The sequence below is a fragment of the Bubalus kerabau genome, chromosome 18 (assembly GCF_029407905.1).
Source record: "Bubalus kerabau isolate K-KA32 ecotype Philippines breed swamp buffalo chromosome 18, PCC_UOA_SB_1v2, whole genome shotgun sequence".
In the NCBI taxonomy this organism is placed as follows: domain Eukaryota; kingdom Metazoa; phylum Chordata; class Mammalia; order Artiodactyla; family Bovidae; genus Bubalus; species Bubalus kerabau.
The window spans coordinates 34,572,016-34,596,297 of record NC_073641.1 but is presented as its reverse complement, the minus strand read 5'-3'; the positions used below and the strand labels follow the sequence as shown (position 1 = coordinate 34,596,297).

The 24,282-nt window shown below is 38.3% G+C and overlaps 1 protein-coding gene across 4 annotated transcripts in view; it reads right to left on the bottom strand.

Moving 5' to 3' along the window:
• The window catches only part of OXCT1 (3-oxoacid CoA-transferase 1), a 166,749-nt gene that overhangs the window by 56,928 nt on the left and 85,539 nt on the right, over positions 1-24,282 (bottom strand). For 3 of the 4 annotated variants that reach the window (XM_055555079.1, XM_055555077.1, XM_055555080.1), the window contains 2 exons: positions 18,480-18,552; positions 17,793-17,868 (listed from right to left, as the gene is read on the bottom strand). In XM_055555079.1, coding sequence (XP_055411054.1) covers positions 17,793-17,868; positions 18,480-18,552 — 149 coding nt within the window. Of the gene's footprint in view, positions 1-2,474; positions 3,309-17,792; positions 17,869-18,479; positions 18,553-24,282 lie in introns of those variants that run through there. The other variant, XM_055555078.1, reaches the window with a different exon arrangement.

Sequence of the window (24,282 nt, the reverse complement as noted above, 5' to 3'; positions counted from 1 at the left end):
AAGTTGAAAGGGAATATCCAGCTCAATACATTGACAAACACTTAAAAATAATTAGGAGTAACTGTAGTGCAAGAGGTAAAACAAGACCTAAATAAATGGCAAAGTATGCCACACTCCTGGACGAAGAAACTTTATTATTCTAAACCTACCAGTCCTTCCTAAATCAACATATCTAATGCTTAGTGCACTCCAGGAAAAAGATTCTTCCTGAAGAGGTTTGCACACCACTCTATCCACAGTCCTTAATACAACACATAAAACCAAAGAAAGTAGGTATAAAATACAAAAAGTTGTATAAAATACAACCTATTGCATTCATCCCATTTTAAAAATAAAGAGGTGAAGTCTAAAAGGTTAAGTGACTTCACAGAGACGCAGAGCTGCTTCTGAGTGTACTTATAAGGAAAATGGAAGGCTTTTTATGTGGGATGTTACATTTCAAAAGTAAACTCTTCCTCTTTCAGTGGAAGTGCCATTCCTCTAAGACTGCAAGGCTGGAGTGATGCCTTATAGCACTGGCCTAGCTGCTGCCTAGTTTTGTGACCTGGGTCAAGCCACTTCATTTCTTTGAATTCAGGTTCTCCATCAGTAGAAGGAGGGTGCTGTATCGACGGATGATATTAAGGAATTGCATCCTTAATCGCTTACTGTTAAGGGAATAAGGAATTGTGGTTTATAAAAGGAAGCTTTATCTTTCAGAAATAATGCTAAAAAGTTTATTGATAGGATGATATGATGATGAGATTTGCCTCAAAATAATTTGGGGAGGGCAGAGGTGAATAGGAGTATAAGACTATAAGAAATAAGACTAGCGATGAATGGACAACTGCCTAAGCATTCGTGTTCTATTTTTGTACACATTTGACATTTTCCCTAATAAAACTTTTTTGACAATAAAAGTTCTAGTGAAAAATTATCTCTAAACCAAAGGAGTAAAGTAAGAAATAAAGCTTTCACCAACTGGAAATGCTAAATTCAGTCATTCAATAACATTTAGTCTTCAAGATTCATTAGTCTTTAGCTGCAGGGTCACACTGTCTTCAGCCCTTTGGCTTCATTCCCCGCTAAGTCATATCAGAAGCACCATTATTTATGAAATTACTAATAATGGGTTTCTAGGAGACCTCATCTATCATTTTTAATGTTTCCTCCCCTTCTTTTAAGTGGGCTCTTTAATGAGAGGAGGCTGCTGCAGTCATACTAACCATCTTTAACTAAAGGGATAATAACTGAAAATAACAAACTCACTCATTGCTTAGTCTCTTTATAAAGAAGGAGAAAGGGGACAGATACTATTTTAATAAAAAGGTCCAAACTCCTGTTTCATGCATAGACTTCTGCCTTCCAATACTGAGGAGGTGGAAAGTATGATCAAATTCATACAGAGCTGCTAGGAGGCCAAGTAGCATCATGTCTTGGAACCAATCAGATATCCAGCTTATGTTTCTTTCAGAGTCTGACTTGAATATATCTGAGTTCCAGTGAACAGAGTTCTTAAAACCAAGCAGTTGTTCACAAACACATCATATGCAACATACAAAGGAGGAAAATATTTCCTTTCCTTCAGAGCAAAAACAGATTCAGATAGCAATCAAAAGACAAAGTCTCTTTTAAGATTACTGAAAATTGAGATATTTCTATTTCATATTCTCATGTTACTTTGCTTACCTAAAAGATTAACACTGGTGGGGACCTAGGCTGAGTGAGGTAACTTGCTAATGAATCTGCTATTGTTCCTTCCTGATCTCACATTTAATCTTTTTTTTTTAAAAACCTCTATTTAGGATTCTCCTTTGCATTGATTCCCATATTTCTATAATTATGTCTCAATGTTTTCCATTTAAGAAATATCGAAAGCTAAAATTATAAAAATCCTAGTAGAGGACAAGAACTCTTTCAAAGAATGCTTCAGTTGGTAGATTATAAAAAACAAAATGGGTTGATAATGAATAAAATACTTCATACATGAGATTGATGTTAATTACCGTGATTAGGCAGTGGAGACTTTAGAATTCAAGTGAGGACTTAAAAGATAATATGCAGAAGAAAGAATATGCAAATTGTCAATCCAGCACCTTCCAATGCCTGCAGCTTGAACTAGAATTACACATACAGCATGTATCCTTCCAATTGTAATAGCCTATACCCCACACATGGGCTTCCCAGGTGGCACCAGGGTAAGGAACTCACCTGCCAATGCAGGAGACATAAGAGATGTAGATATGATCCCTGGGTCAGGAAGATTCCCTGGAGAAGGGAATGGCTACCCATTTCAGTATTCTTGCCTCGAGAATCCCATGGACAGAGGAGCCTGCCAGGCTACAGTCCATAGGTTCACAAAGAGTCGGACACGACTGAAGCAATTTAGTACGCACACATGCTACCCCACACAATGAAACAGAGATTTCTTTCTCAAGTTTACAGAAATTCTATAAAGATATTTATTTATTTTGCAGGTAGTTTTGTCTCATCACAAAGGCATTAGTAAAATACATCCAAAAAAAGGAACAAAGAAACTTGTGGAAGAATGCAAAGTACATAAAAGCAAACAATACTGTAACTAAATCCCCACTGCATAACTTGCAACACATGTAAACTTGAAAAGTTAACTCTCCTGGCCTGAGTCTCTTCATCTATAACAGGGACTATTATATTTAACTCACAGAGTTAAAAGGATTAAGTGACAATAAACATACAAATAAACAGCATAGAACCTGGCCAATGGCATGAACCAAAGAGCTTCTGGTAAAAATAGTAGATTTATAACTTAGCTCCCTTGTAGTAAAAATAGTAGATTTATAACTTAGTTGTGGCTTCGCTGGTAACTCAGGGGTAAAGAGTCCACCTGCCAATGCAGGAGATATGGATTCAATCCCTAGGCTGGGAAAATACCCTGGAGGAAGGAAATAGCAACCCACTCCAGTATTTTTATCTGAGAAATCCCATGGATAAAAGAGTCTGGTGGGCTGAGCACACACACACAGCTTTTGATCATCCATAGGATCCTCCATGGAGAAGGCAATGGCACCCCACTCCAGGACTCTTGCCTGGAAAATCCCATGGACAGAGGAGCCTGGTAGGCTGTAGTCCATGGGGTCGCTAAGAGTCGGACACGACTGAGCGACTTCACTTTCACTTTTCCCTTTCATGCATTGGAGAAGGAAATGGCAACCCACTCCAGTGTTCTTGCCTGGAGAATCCCAGGGACGGGGAAGCCTGGTGTGCTGCCATCTATGGGGTTGCACAGAGTCGGACACGACTGAAGCGACTTAGCAGCAGCAGGATCCTCCAAGTAAGAGAAATTTTCGCTATAAAATTCATATGTCAATATGTTAGTCAATAAATACTTTTAATCTGAAAAATATTGACTGTGAGTAATAAAACTAAAGACTAGTTTTCAACATAATGTTTTCCAGACAGTCATAGATTAAAGTATTTTTGGATAACCAAATATAGTTTTCAAGTGAAAAACAATAATAAACAGCTTATATTCCTAATAACACCCTAAATTCATAAATTTCACTAATCCTAGGTTGTCCTTTTTTTTTTTTTAACGTATGCTCATTTGTTAAATTGCAGAACAAAAAGAAATCATTCTTTGGTCTCAGAAAACTTGCGGATATTAAATGTGTCTCTAATTGACACAGGAAGTGAAGTTCTATCCACGGGGTCAATGTACGTTTTATTCCCTGGTAGAATGAGAAGGGCTTGGCTAAGTTCTTCCATGGTCCTCTATTCTATCCAGGGGAGCTAGGAACAGAATAAAGTGGGGGGATCACCCTGGTATACAGGAACCATAGACAGGACACAAGCGCACATATGGAGACTTAGCTGAACATAAGCTTACAAGGGAGAAATAATGACAGCAAGGAAACAGCAGGGCCACAAGCCAAAGTGGTAGAAACCAAATGCTAGAGTGGGACTTTTTTTGTCTCGCTTTTGACTGATGTTCAACCGTGACAGCTATGAGATACCAGCATGTGAGAAAGATGCTCAGTAACAGAATTTTCAGAGAAAATGGTCAAAAACAAGTTCTATGATTTTTGGATCCATTGGCAAGATCAAGGAGCACAGTATAGGCCACAGCAGAGGATTCTCTATAAAGGGCTTGAAGAAAGGTCCATCCCAGCAACCAAAAAGAGGGGCAAGTGTTTGTCTACCCCTAAATCAACATATTAGAGCCTGGATGACAACAGGACAGCATCATACCCTTTGGAGAAGAGCCAGGATGCAACCATGGAATGGCATGTCTGACTCCTACCTGAGAAAGGAGAAGCTACCATTCTGGCAAAGTAGCTACACTATTCTTGAAGGTGGACAAGAAATGTGTGGGTGCTTCCCAGATGTGGGCCATGTAGGAGAGGGTCGCACAGAGTCGGACATGACTGAAGTGACTTAGCAGCAGCAGCAGCATGAAGATGCTTTAATATGTTCTCAACAAGATGCCATGGAAGGAAGAGAGGGTCCTATCACTGAGAGTGTATGTGTGAAGAGAACAATAGGAAAACCAGGAGCTGCTGGGAAAGCATCCAGCCATCATTCATCAGGACAGACACTACAGAAGGAGCCCAGAAGGGGGTCCCCAAAACCCCAGCCCAACCACACAGAGAAAGGGATCAGCTCTAAGCATCTGAAAGGACCAGAGAGCATGGAGGCAGTTCACAGCATTACCAGTCAACAGCTATATAAGAACTTTCCCGACCTTCTTCCTCACCTTCCCATTCTCCTGAATTTTGACCCTGCGGTGCCAAACTGAGTTGGTGGACGAAGTGAGTGAAGAGAAAAAGCAAAAGAACACCAATCAACCTTCCCCAAATGCAGGCAGCCTGTTCTGCCCATAGCTGGGAAGCAGTGGTTAAAGGAGATACATTGCTTTTGAATGTATACTGAAGCAAAGGTCACTAGTTTGCACTGTGTGTGTTTAGTTGCTCAGCTGTGTCTGATTCTTTGTAAAACCACGGACTATAGCTTGCCAGGCTCCTCTGTCCATGGGATTTCCCAGGCAAGAATACTGGAGCCATTTTCTTTTCCAGGGGATCTTCCCAATCCAGAGATTGAACCTGGGTCTCCTGCATAGCAGGCAGATTCTTTACCATCTGAGCCACCAGTCTGAACTGGATCCTTTAATTTTAGACTCACTACTGAGTTTGGGAATCAAAGTGGCCCACTGAAAGTTTATTATCTGAGAATGAGCTGACACAGAGGGAAAGCTTCCCAACAGAATGAAGTTAAATGCACCACAGGAGATAAAAATTGCTGTGCTTTGATTTCATCCCAAGTGTAAGACTTGGTCAACATATCGGAAACAAAACACAAACACACACACGTTCACACATGCTTGCTTGTTACAGATGGTCTCTTAACACACATTTACAACAGAGAACAGTCACCATCAATACTTTTTTTTAAAATGATCAAAGACAGCAGTACTGGAAACAATATTTGATAAGATATAATAAACACTAAAAGCCAAAAGTAAGGCCTCCAGAACAACAACAAAAAAAAGGATTAAGTGCCCCTCCAGAAAAATAAGACATTGCCTGCTCTTTAAATAGTCAAGGATGCAGTTTTTAAAGAAATGCAAAATAACTGATTAGAATAACAGGAAAAACAAACAAACAAAAACTGATACCAGTGTTGGTGAGAGAGTGAAAACAGTATGAGTATAAAATGAGATAATTTTTTGACAAGAATTCAGTAAGTTTCAAAACCCCTAAAAATTGACCAAGATGTTCTATTACTAGGGATTCACACTAGGAAAATCATCTAAGAACTATATAAAGACCAAAGTTCAAAAATATAATTAATGCTTTTAAACAATTAGAAAATCAGACAGGGACTTCCCTGGTGGTCCAGTGGTTTAGAACCTACCTTGCTGGGAGAAAATAATAGCAAATGAAACAGCTGACAAAGAATTAATCTCCAAAATATACAAAGCAGCTCATGCAGCTCAACACCAGAAAAAAGAACAACCTAATCAAAAAATGGGCAAAAGACCTAAACACACATTTCTCCAAAGATTATATACATATGGTAATAAATACAAGAAAAGATGCTCAACATCACTCATTATTAGAGAAATGTAAATCAAAACCACAATGAGGTATCATTTCACGCTGGTTAGAAGGGCCATCATCTACAAAAAAAAAATAAGTCTACAAAGAATAAATGCTGGAAAGGGTGTGGAGAAAGGGAACCCTCTTACACTGTTGCTGCTGTTAAGTCGTGTCAGTCATGTCAGACTCTGTGCGACCCCATAGACGGCAGCCCACCAGGCTCCTCAGTCCATGGGATTTTCCAGGCAAGAGTACTGGAGTGGGTCACCAGCGCCTTCTCCACTTACACTGTTAGTGGGAATGCAAACTGGTACAGCCACTATGGAGAACAGTGTGAAGATTCCTTAAAAAACTAGAAACAGAACTTCTATATGACCCAGCAATCCCACTGCTGGGCATACACTCCAAGGAAACCAGAATCAAAAGAGACACATGTACCCCAGTGTTCATTGCAGTATTTACAATAGCTAGGACATGGAAGCAACCTAGATGTCCATCAGCAGATGAGTGGATAAGGAAGTTGTGATACATATACACAATGGAATATTACTCAGCTATAAAAAGGAATGCATTTGAATCAGTTCTAATGAAGTGGATGAAACTGGAGCCTGTTATACAGAGAGAAATAAGTCAGAAGGAGAAAGACAAATACTGTATGTAAATGCATATATATGGAACTTAGGAAGAGGGTAACGACAATCTACATGCTGGGTAGCAAAAGACACACAGATGTTAAGAACAGACTTTTGAACTCAGTGGGAGAAGGCAAGGGTGGGATGATTTGACAGAATAGCAATGAAACATGTACAGTATCATATGCACAACAGATGACCCATGCAAGTTCAACACATAAAGCAGGGCATTCAAAGTCAGTGCTCTGGGACAATCCAGAGGGATAGGGTAGGGAGGGAGGTGGAAGGGCAGTTCAGGATAGGGTGGACACATGTCTACCCACAGCTGATTCATGCTGATGTATGGCAAAAACCATCACAATATTGTAATTATCCTCCAATTAAAATAAACTAATTAATGAAAAAGAAAATAGAATCTACCTTGCAGTGCAGGGGACACAGGTTCAATTCTTGGTCAGGGAACTAAGATCCTACATGGCACAGAGCAACTAAGCCCACATACCACAACTAAAGATACCACATTTTGCAACTAAGACTCAAAACAGCCAAATAAATACAAATAAATAAATATTAAAAAAAAGAAATACAGACAAATAATAGAAAAAGCATCTTTCAGACATCAGCGAGCAGGCAGTATAGGACTGTGATCTCTGAGAAAAGGGAAGCCAATGAGATGGGCCCACAACTGCCCCAGGCTACTGTCTAGAGAGTTTCCAGCCTGCAGTGCAAGGAGGGGAAATCAGAAGTCCAGCTGCCTCATTTGGGTTGAGATCTCTGATCAACTAGAATTTGACTTGAGATCTCAAAATACCAGAGGGGAGCTTGCTATACAGAGAGAGAGCTCAGAAGATTTGCAAAAGTTGAACTCAAGTTATTTACCAGAGTAATGATGTGTATATATTACAAGAAAAAATTGTCTGAGGCCTGGTGAAGAATCACGAGAAGTATTAGGTGAAAAATGTCCATAATTCACACAGGTCTGAGAATAATTCACATTCCCACTAGCCAGAGGGGAAATGCCATGGACATCAGGTAATGTCCTCAGAAAAAACAGTATGAGTAGTGGGGCTAATTAGACTGAAACTAAAGGCTGCAGCCATGAAATTAAAAGATGCTTACTCCTTGGAAGGAAAGTTATGACCAACCTAGATAGCATATTCAAAAGCAGAGACATTACTTTGCCAACAAAGGTCCATCTAGTCAAGGCTATGGTTTTTCCAGTGGTCATGTATGGATGTGAGAGTTGGACTGTGAAGAAAGCTGAGCACCGAAGAATGGATGCTTTTGAACTGTGGTGTTGGAGAAGACTCTTGAGAGTCCCTTGGACTGCAAGGAGATCCAACCAGTCCATTCTGAAGGAGATCAGCCCTGGGATTTCTTTGGAAGGAATGATGCTAAAGCTGAAACTCCAGTACTTTGGCCACCTCGTGAGAAGAGTTGACTCATTGGAAAAGAGTCTGATGCTGGGAGGGATTGGGAGCAGGAGGAAAAGGGGACGAAAGAGGATGAGATGGCTGGATGGCATCACTAACTCGATGGACGTGAGTCTGAGTGAACTCCGGGAGTTGGTGATGGACAGGGAGGCCTGGCATGCTGCGATTCATGGGGTCGCAAAGAGTCGGACACGACTGAGCAACTGAATTGAACTGAACTGAAAGGCTGTCAACTAATCTCAAAGAGCTTACGAGCAAATTTTCCATAAATTAAAAACAATAAATAAAAATTAAAAAAAAATTTTTTTAAGCAAATACTGAAAGAATCAACCTGAGTAACATCTGTAAGACTTGCAGTAAAAAAAAAAAAATCAAAGGATGTCCTTCCAGCAAACAGACAATAAGATCAGATGGCATTCTGAATTGGTGTAAAGGAAAAGTGAAGGAAAGAGCAAACATACAGGGAAAAGAGATAAAATACACAATTTATATACATAAATTATAAACAATATTTTTCTCATTTTCAATCTCTTTAAAAGAGACTTGACTGTTAAGAGCAAAATAATAACAAAGTACCATGGATTTATGGGGCTTCCCAGGTGGCATTAGTAATAAAGAATCTGCCTGTCAGTCCAGGGAACATAAGAGACACAGGTTCGATCCCTGGGTTGGGAAGTTCTCCTGGAGGAGGGCATGGCAACCCACTCCAGTATTCTTGCCTTGAGAATCCTCATGGACAGAGGAGCCTGGCAGGCTATAGTCCACAGAATTGCAAAAAGCTGGACAAAACTGAAGTGACTTAGCACACATGCATGCACCATGGATGTATAACACATGCAGAATAAAACATATGACTAAATAGCAAATAAGATAACATAGAATATAAGTTTATAGCTGTATGGTTCTTTAATTATATATAAAGTGATATAACCTGAAATAGACTGTGATAAATACAAGATGGTCTGTATTGCAAACCTTGAAAGAACCACTAAAATATATATATAAGAAAATAAGTCAAGACTGGATAAAAAAAACAAAATCTAACTATATATGTTAACTGCAAAAGCTCACTTAAATGTAAAGACAGGTTATAGGTAGAAGAATGGGAAAAGATATACCATGCAGAGTGAACATATTAAGATAGTCAGCTTCAGAACCTAACTCTACACCTAAAGCAACTAGAAAAGGAAGAAATGAAGAACCCCAGGGTTAGTAGAAGGAAAGAAATCTTAAAAATTAGAGCAGAAATAAATGCAAAAGAAACAAAAGAGACCATAGAAAAAAATCAACAAAGCCAAAAGCTGGTTCTTTGAAAGGATAAATAAAATTGACAAACCATTAGCCAGACTCATCAAGAAACAAAGGGAGAAAAATCAAATCAATAAAATTAGAAATGAAAATGGAGAGATCACAACAGACAACACAGAAATACAAAGGATCATAAGAGACTACTATCAACAATTACATGCCAATAAAATGGACAACGTGGAAGAAATGGACAAATTCTTAGAAAAGTACAACTTTTCAAAACTCGACCAGGAAGAAATAGAAAATCTTAACAGACCCATCACAAGCACGGAAATTGAAACTGTAATCAAAAATCTTCCAGCAAACAAAAGCCCAGGTCCAGGCGGCTTCACAGCTGAAGTCTACCAAAAATTTAGAGAAGAGCTAACACCTATACTGCTCAAACTCTTCCAGAAAATTGCAGAGGAAGGTAAACTTCCAAACTCATTCTATGAGGCCACCATCACCCTAATACCAAAACCTGACAAAGATCCCACAAAAAAAGAAAACTAAAGGCCAATATCACTGATGAACATAGATGCAAAAATCCTTAACAAAATTCTAGCAATCAGAATCCAACAACACATTAAAAAGATCATACACCATGACCAAGTGGGCTTTATCCCAGGGATGCAAGATTTCTTCAATATCCACAAATCAATCAATGTAATACACCACATTAACAAATTGAAAACTAAAAACCATATGATTATCTCAATAGATGCAGAGAAAGCCTTTGACAAAATTCAACATCCATTTATGATCAAAACGCTCCAGAAAGCAGGAATAGAAGGAACATACCTCAACATAATCAAAGCTATATATGACAAACCCACAGCAAACATTATCCTCAATGGTGAAAAATTGAAAGCATTTCCTCTAAAGTCAGGAACAAGACAAGGGTGCCCACTTTCACCATTACTATTCAACATAGTTTTGGAAGTTTTGGCCACAGCAATCAGAGCAGAAAAAGAAATAAAAGGAATCCAAATTGGAAAAGAAGAAGTAAAACTCTCACTATTTGCAGATGACATGACCCTCTACATAGAAAACCCTAAAGACTCCACCAGAAAATTACTAGAACTAATCAATGACTATAGTAAAGTTGCAGGATATAAAATCAACACCCAGAAATCCCTTGCATTCCTATACACTAATAATGAGAAAACAGAAAGAGAAATTAAGGAAACAATTCCATTCACCATTGCAACGGAAAGAATAAAATACTTAGGAATATATCTACCTAAAGAAACTAAAGACCTATATATAGAAAACTATAAAACACTGGTGAAAGAAATCAAAGAGGACACTAACAGATGGAGAAATATACCATGTTCATGGATTGGAAGAATCAATATAGTGAAAATGAGTATACTACCCAAAGCAATCTATAGATTCAATGCAATCCCTATCAAGCTACCAACAGCATTCTTCACAGAGCTAGAACAAATAATTTCACAATTTGTATGGAAATACAAAAAACCTCGAATAGCTAAAGCGATCTTGAGAAAGAAGAATGGAACTGGAGGAATCAACCTACCTGACTTCAGGCTCTACTACAAAGCCACAGTTATCAAGACAGTATGGTACTGGCACAAAGACAGAAATACAGATCAATGGAACAAAATAGAAAGCCCAGAGATAAATCCATGCACATATGGACACTTTATCTTTGACAAAGGAGACAAGAATATACAATGGATTAAAGACAATCTCTTTAACAAGTGGTACTGGGAAATCTGGTCAACCACTTGTAAAAGAATGAAACTAGAACACTTTCTAACACCATACACAAAAATAAACTCAAAATGGATTAAAGATCTCAACGTTAAGACCAGAAACTATAAAACTCCTAGAGGAGAACATAGGCAAAACACTCTCCGACATATATCACAGCAGGATCCTCTATGATCCACCTCCCAGAATATTGGAAATAAAAGCAAAAATAAACAAATGGGACCTAATTAAACTTAAAAGCTTCTGCACATCAAAGGAAACCATTAGCAAGGTGAAAAGACAGCCTTCAGAATGGGAGAAAATAATAGCAAATGAAGCAACTGAGAAACAACTAATCTCGAGAATATACAAGCAACTCCTACAGCTCAACTCCAGAAAATTAAATGACCCAATCAAAAAATGGGCCAAAGAACTAAATAGACATTTCTCCAAAGAAGACATACAGATGGCTAACAAACACATGAAAAGATGCTCAACATCACTCATTATCAGAGAAATGCAAATCAAAACCACTATGAGGTACCATTTCACACCAGTCAGAATGGCTGTGATCCAAAAGTCTACAAGTAATAAATGCTGGAGAGGGTGTGGAGAAAAGGGAACCCTCTTACACTGTTGGTGGGAATGCAAGCTAGTACAGCCACTATGGAGAACAGTGTGGAGATTCCTTAAAAAACTGGAAATAGAACTGCCTTATGATCCAGCAATCCCACTGCTGGGCATACACACTGAGGAAACCAGAAGGGAAAGAGACACGTGTACCCCAATGTTCATCACAGCACTGTTTATAATAGCCAGGACATGGAAGCAACCTAGATGTCCATCAGCAGATGAATGGATAAGAAAGCAGTGGTTCATATACACAATGGAGTATTACTCAGCCATTAAAAAGAATACATTTGAATCAGTTCTAATGAGGTGGATGAAACTGGAGCCTATTATACAGAGTGAAGTAAGCCAGAAAGAAAAACACCAATTCAGTATACTAACGCATATATATGGAATTTAGAAAGATGGTAACAATAACCCTGTGTACGAGACAGCAAAAGAGACACTGATGTATAGAACAGTCTTATGGACTCTGTGAGAGAGGGAGAGGGTGGGAAGATTTGGGAGAATGGCATTGAAACATGTAAAATATCATGTATGAAACGAGTTGCCAGTCCAGGTTCGATGCACGATACTGGATGCTTGGGGCTAGTGCACTGGGACGACCCAGAGGGAGGGTATGGGGAGGGAGGAGGGAGGAGGGTTCAGGACGGGGAACACGTATACCTGTGGCGGATTCATTTTGATATTTGGCAAAACTAATACAATTATGTAAAGTTTAAAAATAAAATAAAATAAAATAAAAAAAGAAATATTATCAGAGATAAAGAAAAATATATTTTTTTAAAAGGTCAATTTGTTAAAAGAATATAATAATCTTAAGTACTACTGTAATGGAGTTCTACATGAAGTAAAAAGTGATAAAACTGAAAGGAGAAATATACAAATGTACAATTATAACTCAAGATTTCAATGCTCTTCTCTCAGTAACCAATAGAAAGGCACAGTAGACATGAACCACACCATCTCCCTACTTGACCTAATTGACACTTATAGAACACTCTAGCCAACAAGAGCAGAATACACATTCTTTTCAAGAATGGAAACAGATGGAATAGTCACAAAGTCGCAAATACATCTCAAACTTAAAAGGAGAGAACCCATGTAAAGTATGTACTATGACTTCAAGAGAATTAAACTAGAAATTAGTACAAAGTTTTGTGGAAAATCACCAAATATTTTGAAATTAAATGATATACTTTTACATAACCAATAGGTCATGGGAAAAAACCACAAAAGAAATTAAAAATATCCTGAAGAGAATGATAATAAAACAAAAGAGACAAAAATTTGTGGGATGTTACTGAAACAGTGCTTAGAGAGAAATTTAGAGCATGGCCCTTAATACACATCTAATAGATATTTGTTGAATTAATGAGCTAACTTAATCCCCAAAGCAAGCACATGAGTTAAATGTTATCATTTTACAAATGAATATATCAAGGTTCACCTAATTTGTTACACCACCAATAAATGACAGAACCAGTACTTAAGCAAGGCTTCCCTGGTGGCTCAGATGGTAAAGAATCTGCCTGCAATAAGGGAGATCTAGGTTCACTCCCTGGGTCAGAAAGAACCCCTGGAGAAGGGAATGGCACCCCACTCCAGTACTCTTGCTTAGACAATTCCATAGGCCGAGGAGCCCGGCGGGCTGCAGTCTCTGCGTGCATCCTAAGTCACTTCAGTCGTGTCCGACTCTCTTTGACCCTATGGACTGTAGCCTTCCAGGCTCTTCTGTCCATGGAATTCTCTAGGCAAATACTGGAGTGAGTTGCCATGCCTTCCTCCAGGGTATCTTCCCAACCCAGGGATCAAACCTTCATCTCATGCCTTTTGCACTGGCAGGCGAGTTCTTTACCACTGGTGCCACCTGGGAAGCCCAGCTTACAGTCCATGGGGTCTGAAAGAATTGGACATGACTGAGCGACTGACATGACTGAGCGATTAACACTTTCACTTCAGTACTTAAGAACAGGCATATCTAACCCCAAAGTTCTGTACAGTTTCTATTACATTACACTGATGGAGCAAAAGCACTACTGAATAATTGTTAAAGTACACATAATTCCCACCTGTCCTTTTTCCTTGCCCATGGTTTGCAGCTGCCTGAGCATTGGGACAAATGGACAAGACACCAATATCTTAAAACAACTATCTAGATTTGTATGTTTGTATCTATCCATACAGTAATCTTTATATTTCTGTATCTGTACCTACAGTTTAGTATATAGGCTACATTTCATGCATCTAAACCACGAGATTAAATGTTGAGCACAACCTCTTCCCCTCAGCTGTACAAGAAGGAAGACTGGAGAATTAGCTTATTTAAAACAGGCATCATATCTAGGAGACCAAATCAATGTTATGCACTCATACATACAGCATACGTGAGTATGATGCTGATTTGTGCTTAATCTTCTAAAATGCACAAAGAAATGAAAAATATGAGGGAAAAACAAAACACCTAAACATCCTATTTTTGTTTGTTCCAAGAATCCCTCATTTCTGTTCTCCCCGTGTAGAAGGAGCAGGCCCTCGGCTGTTACGTTCAGCTCAGATACAGCAACTTGTCCAGAGGGCAACTATTGCATGCCTTTAATAACCAGCTCCCATAGTAGGTCATACACATCTACTTCCCCTCACAAGTCTATCATCTATGTCAGCTGTTTCCCAGAAATAAGCATTAGAAGAGCCAGAGCAGCTCTGGATGGAGAGTCAACGGACTGCACATCTTCTCATATTTCTGCAGCTTGCCTAGGGTTACCATCATCAAGGAACTAGAAAGAGCCAATCACTGTTCTGTCACATTTTCTCTCTTTGTATGCTCAGGGCAGAATTTTCAAAAATCTGTGAAAACAGGACCCATGCTGCATACTAAGAAGCTATTAGAGGATAAGACAAATAGCATCCACACCATTTGCTTGCCTTAAAAGCTTAAAGTTTATTATAATCTGACATTGTAATGATTGATGGAGATGCTACGGTGCAGAGAAACTCAAGACTTTACAACCATTGAAAGATTATTAAACTCAGTAAAAAGATAAAAGTAAATGAAAAATGATATAATAAAGCTGAACCCTTCAGCACCTTGACTGCCAGGTCTTGCAATAAAAATATATCTAAATTTTATAAATCAACATAAATCTTTAGGGCAAACAGAAATAGCTCACTGAAACTACATAAGGAGGCTAGGCTGTTATCCATAACCAATAAAAACAAGAAATGTGTCCTCAGATCTGGTACTTGAATATGAATTTGGATACATAGGTTTTACAGTTACTGTAAAATAGTCTTGCTTACGCCAGCATTTTTTGAGGCAAATATTCCCTCTCAATGTTAAGCAATAGTACACTGAAGAAGTTAAAAATAATAGCCACTATTTATGGAGTGCTTTGAGTCTTCACTTTTCATTTTCTTTTCATTTAATCCTAACAAAAATCCATGTACTCCAGATTGTGTAAATTTTAAGGGGTAGAGCTGAAATTCAAATCAGATCTCTTCCAAATTAAAGCTCATGGTCTTGACTCTTAAGCTATCTTGAATCCAAAGGAAGCAAAATATATACCTTGTATCACATACAAAGAATCCCAGAAGTCATTATCAGTTACTAAAAGAACAAAAGAGGGCTTCCCTGGTGGCTCAGGGGTCAAGAGTCTGCCTGCCAATGCAGGAGACAGGGATTCAATCCCTGATCTGGGAAGACCTCGCCTGCTGTGGAGCAATGGAGCCCATGCGCCACAACTGCTGGGCAAGCGCTCTAGAGCCTGAGAGCTGCAGCCACTGAAGCCTGTGTGCCTACAGACCGTTCTCTCCAACAGCAAAAGTCACTGCAACGAAAAACCCATTCACTGCAACTAGAGAGTAGCGCTCACCACAACTAGAGAAGAGCCTGCGCAGCAATCAAGACCCAGCACAGCCATAAGTAAAATTCTAAAAGAACAAAAGAAATGCTCCTTCAGAAAAGACGCTATTAACTTCCATGACCAAAAGAGTGGAACCAGACACAAGAACACTTTTTAAGCTTAATTTTTCTCCACACCCCTTCAGAAATCCAGAGTTCTCTATTGCTGCTCCACTAGATCCAGTCCTTTGCAAACGTATGATCTCCAAACTATATTAGGAAAATTACAAAGTAATAAACATTGATGTTTTAATCATTCATAGGAATCTTCATAGGATATGTAAAACCATGATACATGTTGGAAAATCTTTCCTACAAATGACAACTACATAATGCATACTCTCACCATGAGAGCTTCCAGTCTCACTGTGTGCTAAATCATAATAAAAACACATTGTATAGTAACTTGTTAAAGATGCCCAAGTTCCCTGAAAGCAAAAATATGTTGGACATGTTTCTGTGATTTAAAAACTCACTAATAGTCCAGAGAAATAGACTCTAGTTTGAACTCTCTTGCTTCTGTTCATAGTAACCAATCCTCTTCCGTCCTCTGCCAGGCATCTCCAACTTCTCCTTCTTAACTTATCAAATAATAACAACCCATTTATCTAGCATATACTATGTCAAGCTCTATGATATGTATTATAACCTTAGAGTCAGGGCTAAAACTCGGGGCTTGCTATTTTATGCTCCTTCTACTACCCTCTATTAGCCTTTTTCTAAAATTTGAAGAGAAGTACACTCTTTCTACACAAATAAACATTCCTATAAAGCATCAATCTGACTTACTGTATAATGCTCAGGAGACCCCCTGATTTCTTCAAAGCCTCCAAAAGTTGCCAACTCTTATAACTATGGCTAATTTAGAATAACAATATAGCAACAATATAACAACTTAGCAAATCCATAATTTGCTAAGTGTTCTTACTATTAATGGGTCAATGATATTTTCCCTTTACATTTTAAGTATGATTGATGATCATTCTTTAATACATTCAAACTTGGTTTTCAAACGTGGTTACATATCATCACCATATAGGACTGCTTTTAAAATGACCAGTTCCAGGTTATATCCCAGATTAAACTGGAAACTAATGATGGGCCAGAGGCATCACCATTTTTAAAAATTCCCAGGTGCTTCCAATATGCAACCAAGTTTGAGAACCAGAGCTGTAATAATAACTGAAATTTTAAAATAATGTTTCAAGAGATCATAGTTCAAAAAAGCTAAACTAATACAATCTCTACCATTGTTATCAACTACATTAATTTACCCTCCTCAAAAAATGAACAGGAAAAACTAAGAAATTAAAAAAAAAAAAAAAAAAAACCTTTCATTATAGAATACCAACCTCAGTTAAACAAAATATTTTTTAGCTCAAGCTTCAGAGAAACACAGAGAAACCTTTAAAGATACACATTAAAAGAGTAACCTGAAAAAAATGAGCTCATAATCATGGACACTCATTGCTGTTTGCCTACACATATAAAGAACCACACTCTGGAATGTAAAGAACTACACTCATAAATCAACTGATTATAGTCTTTTTTCCAAAGCTAATTTCAAGAGGCTTCTTCCTTGATTTAGATCGTTAGTAAATGAAAACTGTTTGCATTTCACAGACCTGTTTAAATACCACAGGTTTTGTATTCGGTAATAGAAGACAATGTGATTGATTACTCATAGGGTCACATGACTAATCAAGAGAGGATTTTACTCACTGTGAATAAGAAAAGAATTAACATAAAATTAATGAACATATTAATTACTCTTTCTCGTTATAAAGCTTAGTTATAATAAATATTTGTATTTCTTACTTTTATCAGAGTATAATTAACCCATATTTTTTACCTTCTGAGGAAGTTCTCTGTTTTTCTAGGGAAAATTATGCTTTGACTCTGATCTTATCTATTTTTAGTTCCAATTACATAGTAAACTGGCAAAGCTAAATATTTTTCAGGAGAATTAGAAATTTGATTTTTATTAAAATTTGAAATAAATACATATTACAACATCTATTTTTGCAACAATTATATTCGTACTCATAGCAATCTGACAAGATTTTTCTTAATATTAATACTTCAAAAACAATTATTCTAACCCAGGCATAATTCAGAAGAAAACGTGCCTACTTACAGGTATCATCCAGTTAGCCAGGTCACCATATTTGGAAACCTGCATGGCTCCTAGCATTGTCAGATTGACATGTCCCCTGAGAAAGACAGAGAAGAAATATAAAGCAAACTTCCATGTTTTATGTCCCTTTTGCTTGAAATTGCCAGCAATTAAATAATCCTACTCCTCCTGCCCCCAAATATATTTGCTTTCCTCCACCCAACATTTGATTTCCAAATAGACTGGCTTCAAGCTAATGCAGAAAAATAACTATTAAGAGTTCTTTAAAAAAATTATAGCCTATATTGTATCCAAAGACAAATTAAAAACAGGTGTACACAGTGAGTTTGTTTCCTTTGGTAAGGGAAAATGTGGCTCGATTTGAAGGCAAACACTAGCTAGAAAATGAAAACACAGTTTGTAGAAAATGTTAGGATCCTCAGAAAGAGCCTCAAAAACGTTTACTTCAGTTTAGTTGGCACACAGACATATATTCCACTTTGAAGGTTCTTTTAATAATCATGGGCTGCATGTTCCAATTGCCAACATTCAATGTGAATAATTTCACATCCTGGTGCAGCCAAGCAAGTCCATGATCATTTTCTGGCTGGGAGAGGTGGTTATGTTTCGCAGTCTTGTTAACAGACTCAGGGATGACTCAGCTCATTCCACACCGTGGGAAACATGAGGAGCTCCATTATTACATACCCTCTAATCATTGCAAATGATTCATCGCTGGAGAAATAAGAGGCTCCTGGAAGAACAGTAACTGTTTCCTTGCCTACACACACACACACACACACACAGACACAGGGAAAACAAAAGAAAGAAAAGGCTATTAGATTTCTAAGAGTGGAAATCATGGTGGAGACAGAGGTCTATACCTTCTCTATTTCATACAGAACTAAGTGTCCCTTAACCAAAACACAGCAACGACAGGGGGATGGGGGGACACAATGGGAACTGCCAACCTACAAAGACAAGTGCTTTGTTACCAACATTGTTCAGATTTGCCCTTGCATGGGGATAATGAAAAACAGACCAACTTTTCATTTTATTATTGTTTTGAAATTGTCTACAGACAATGTACTTCTCTATTGCCTATTATTACATAACCATCCCTGTCTCCCACCAGATCCAGTCCCTTCACAAGCCCCTATTAAATGCTAATAGGAGCAAAGAAGAAAGGGGTTCCTGGGATGCACCTGTCAGAACCCAATGCTACTGTAAGTCACTGGACCTAAAACACTGTAGAATAAACATGAAGAAATACAGCTGGAAGGGAATGAAGCAGGACATGCTTCTCAAATATGTCTTTAAAATCAGTGAATAATCTAGAAAGACAGGTTTCACCTAATTCCTTAATGTCACTGGTTGAAAGAATCTCTTCTTTCAACCTTTCTCTCTGCTTCATCTTTCTGCCCTTGCTTCAGTAAATTTCTATTAATAACCAGAAAAGGTCCTCTTAGAAGGACCTCTCCCAACACTTACATCCCATAATAAAAACTCAGAACTAGAAAAGTTCTTCAAGGTCATCAAATCCCTACACAAGCAATAATATAACCTAACTCAAACCTGAGCTGCTGAGTTCTTGTGACCTATCTATTCAGGAGCTTGAGGTACCTAGGAGATGCTTCTGGTCTCAACAGAAAAGTGTTCACGTGCCACTCTGCCAAAGGTTAAGTCAACTGTCTGAGCACACTGCATGCCACTGCCCCAGTGTAATAGGGCAGACAAGAAGAAGGGGAAGATAAGTGATTCCAAGACTGGAATAGAGCAAAGCTCTTGGACACAACAGGACAAGAGTGATCTGACTGTGATCAGATCACAAGAGTGATCAAATGTGCAACAGCTGTCCCCTCAACTTCTCAAGTCATGTCCAAGAGCTAACTTCACCAATATCCCCCTCCATCTGAGCTCGAATACAGAGCATAACTATCTATATCATGCTGAATTATTTACTGACCCCCAAAAGTTTGATTCTAATCAAAGGAAACATTCTCACCTCTTTTAAAGGAACATAAAGCTGAAAAGCTTTGGAGAATACTTTCTGGTGTGGTTAATAAGGGCTGGCTTGTAAACAGCATGTAAGATTTGGAGGATTAAATGAAATCATGCATGTAAAGCCCTTACTCTAGGACCTGGCACAGAGAAAGCACTTTGTGAACATTAATTTTTAATATTATTTTCATTGTTATTCCTCACTCCAAACCTACTTGTGAAAAAGACAATGCCATCAACCCTCTAGGGATAAATGCTACAGGGGCAAGCAATCAGCTTCTATGATACGGTTATATACCAGCGTGTGAACTCCAGGTTTCAGGACAAGCAGAATACAACTAAACCTTATCCTAACACCACTTTCATGTCCAGAAAATACAGTTCCTCTCCAGTCCTGTGAGATGGAGAGGCAAAGAAGAACTTGTAGGCTGAAAATGCAAAACAAACAAACGAACAAAAATTTCAATTCTTTGTTCTCTATGTGATAAATCAAAATGACTTCCAAAGGGCTATCTCTACCGGCTAGCAGTACATAGAAGACATTATTTACCACTTACTGTAAAGGAAACTCTGAGATCAATGCACACAGAGCTTCCGATCTCCCCATGTGATTTATCAAGGATAGTATTTTTTAAAGAGCCCAGAAAATAATTCTTATGAAAGTTATTGTCAGGCCCCCTGTTATATATTCTGGCATCTTATAAATATATGCTTTGAAAAAAATTTTCATTTTTAACATCCCAAAATCTAAATAAAAATAGGATATCCTAAAGTTGATATCAATGCTTTTCAAATACGGTGTCCTAATTTGGTTAAATAATTATAATCAATAATACAATCAATATCTTAAAAAGGCTTTCTTATTCAGCTTTTCCTAATTATTTGTCTCCTTCAACTTCCCCTGTATATGTCTATATCCTCTCATGATATTCAGGCAATAGAATTATCCAGTTTCATGGTTATTGAGTCATTTGGCTTATGACATAACATGCCACTCACTCAATATCAAGTAGATGTTCACTCTGTGCCTTAAACAAAATGCAGATGCCCTAAACAAATGGTTCTCAAACACTCATCGGAATCACATGGAGGTCTTATAAAAACACGGACTGTTGAGCACAACTCCCAGAGTTTGAGAATTTTCATCTCTAAGAAGTCCCCAGTGATGGGGATGCCAATGCTGTGGCTCTGAAAACCACACTTTGAGAACCACTGCCCTAAGCAAGGGCTTCCCAGGTGGGTAAAGAATCTGCTTGCAATGCAGGAGATACAGATTCAATCCCTGGATAGGAAAGATCCCCTGGAGAAGGGCACAGCAACCCACCCCTGGAGAATCCCATGGACAGAGGAGCCTTGAGGGCTACAGTCCATGGGGTCACAAAGAGTTGGACATGACTGTAACAACCAAGTAAGCATGCACGCCCTAAACAAAAGGAACACAATACTCAGCAAGAGAGATGAATATACACAAATAATAACAAGGCAAAATGTGGCATGCTTATGAGATGCTAAATGTGTTGTGGGTTCGAAGGAGAAGCACTGCTGAGCCGCAAAAGGATTTGGAGAGGACAAATGAACTAGGACTTGAAGGATAGGCATTACCGATAAAGAGACGGGGATGAACAAGGGATAGAACGAAACAAAAAAGAAAGGGCACTGAGAGAGCTAAGTCATGGAGGAAGGAAACAGAACAGATCGAGCAGTTCAGTATGGGTGAACTCAGCTATACCGAAAGATCAATCTGGAAAGGTCAGTCACAACCATTAGAGAGATCCTGAATGTGGTACTATTTGTACTTTAGACTGCAGGCCTGTAATTCTTCAGATATGGCACGCAGACCTCTAGAGCAGATACTGCTGATGCTGGGGGCTGGAAACTGCTCTGATTATTGCAGGATACTTAACAGCATCCCTGGCCTCTGCATACTAAATGCCAGTAACACTGGCACTCCAGACATTATCCAATGTCCCCAGAAAGGTGAAATCACCCCTCTTTCCCATTGAAAGCCACTGCTCTAGAGGCACATGGCAGGAAACAAGGATATTCAAAAGCCATGAGATTAACATGGTTCTTTCTAAGTCGTTGTTGTTTAGTTGCTGAGTCTCTCTAAGTAGCTTTTTAATCAAAAGGTAGGGAAGCCTGGCACGCTGCAGTCCATGGGTTCGCACAGTCAGACATGACTTAGCGACTGAACAATGACCAAGAAGAAGTCATTAAAAACATTTTGATATTAAAATAAGAAAAATATTAAGAAATAAGAAAGAATGCAAAATGCACATTAATATGAACGCTAACATGAGATTTATTAGAAATTTCACAATTGCACTAGGATGCTGCAAATCTTCCTGAGATCTCGGAAATGTTCTAAATGCTGCCTTCTGCACCCTTGTAAATTCTCAAGTTATCAGTGGATGTAGCTCAATGTGCAGAGAAAAAGGCCTGAGGCCAAGAGCAGGAGACTACATGTGAATCTGTCCCTAGCAACCTGATCTTGAGCACATCACTTCACTTTTCTGGGCTTCAGTTTCCCAATGTGTATAAAAAGTTTTCACTTGAGGCTCAATTTTTACTTGATATATTGATCATATATGTGAAAAAATATGCTGTAAATTGTGTGATTCTATACAAGTGGTCATTCATTGTTACATAACCATATAAAATTATTTAGAAAAGAGGATCCTTAGAAATAGTTCTAATTATTATTTTAATACACTTTTTATGCCCAGAAACATAACTCTGTCTTTGTTCTAACGGATTTCTATGAAAATCCTTTCAAATGAACACAAACAATGGGCTAATCTTCCTGGTAATGTCCAAACTTGGGGAGTTGAGGAAATCATCAATTTATGTTCTGGGTTCTGGAGTTCAAAGTATTTCCCCTCTAACTTAGCTCCAAAGTCAAAAGCATCATAAATCCCAAAAAGGACTTGGATGAAAGAGATAGAATACTATTGAACTGATTGGCAGCCTGGCTTCCCAAAAGCAATGAATTCTGGTTTTACAAAGTACTTTAAGATTATATATATATATATATATATATATATATATATATATATATATATGATATATATATCTAAAACTGGTGGCTTCTTGGGCTACTTTTAAGCTCAATGGACTCAGAAATGTCTACTCTCCAATGATGTCACTGAAAAGATTAACTACTTTCCAAAGAAAGTGGGTTTTATGAGCTCAAGCCTGAAATTTGGAAAATGGAGTTATTCATTTTGCAAATAACTCACTAACATCATAAATTAATTAAACCAAGCAGCAAATATTTTCACAGATCAATGAGCTATTGCTAAAGGGTACAGTACAATTAAATCACAGCCTTGGTTAAATGTCATTGCTTTATCACAGTGCGCCTTTCAGAGTTAAGTCATGTTAACTAATTCAACTATTCAACCAGAAGCTGTTTTACTTCCAAAACTCCTAAGTATTAAACATCAATTCTACTTGGCAGCTGGCCTTTATATTTGGTTCCTGTTGCTTCTCTTCAGAAATTTACACATATTATTTTTGAACACAAAGTAAGAATTATACTTTTGTGGGGGTAGAGTGAATAGAAGTAAAAGAAGGATAAAGAAAATCATGCTGGAATATAAAAATTAGCTTCTTATGGGAAACTCCATTCTAAAGAAAATCTTTAGCTCCAACACAGTGGCAGTATTGCCTCACGTATGGGCAATGATGGAGGCCAAAAGGTCTGACCTGTTTTTCTTCCTCCTCCAGGCTGCTGCAATGTGTGACTCTCTGTCCCAGTCAAATAAAAGGCTAATAATAAAAGGCAAAGCATATGAATACCAGAGCATAGGAGAAGACAGGCTAGAGTTCCCAATTCAAAGAAACTCTGTATTTATCACCTATATCATTAGGTCGCAATGAGTAGCAGAGTACATCCTTAAGTACCCTTGAAGTTTTGAAGGATGCTCTACTAACCAGCATTCTTGCCTGGGAACTCCTACAGACAGAGGAGCCTGGCTGGCTACAGTCTGTGGGGTTACAAAAGAGTTGGACACGACCTAGCAACTAATCAACAAACAACTCCTAACTCTCATGTCAATTAGAGCAGCAATCCCCAATCTTTTGAGCACTAGCAACTAGTTTCATGGAAGCCAATTTTTCCATGGACCAGAGGGTAGAGGGAAGATTTCAGGATTATTCAAGCATATTACATTTATTGTGCATTTTATTTCTATTATTATTACATCAGTTCCACCTCAGATCATCAGACATTGGATTCTAGTGGTTACAGACCCCTGGATTAGAGGACAGAACATATTACCCACGACAAAAACCCCAGAGCCCAAGATCTTGGCTTTGGCTGCTATTATGGATCCACTTCCCACCTTCTCATCATGAGAAGACAGATCTATTTCAGCCTGGGGTCTGCCAATTGGAGGCACAAGCAGGAGATACAGCAGAGGAGACTCCCATCCTCACCCTCATGCAGGTTTCTGCAAGATGTTTGTGTTCCTCCACAAAGACCCTATTCCTGTCTGGTGACCCTCTC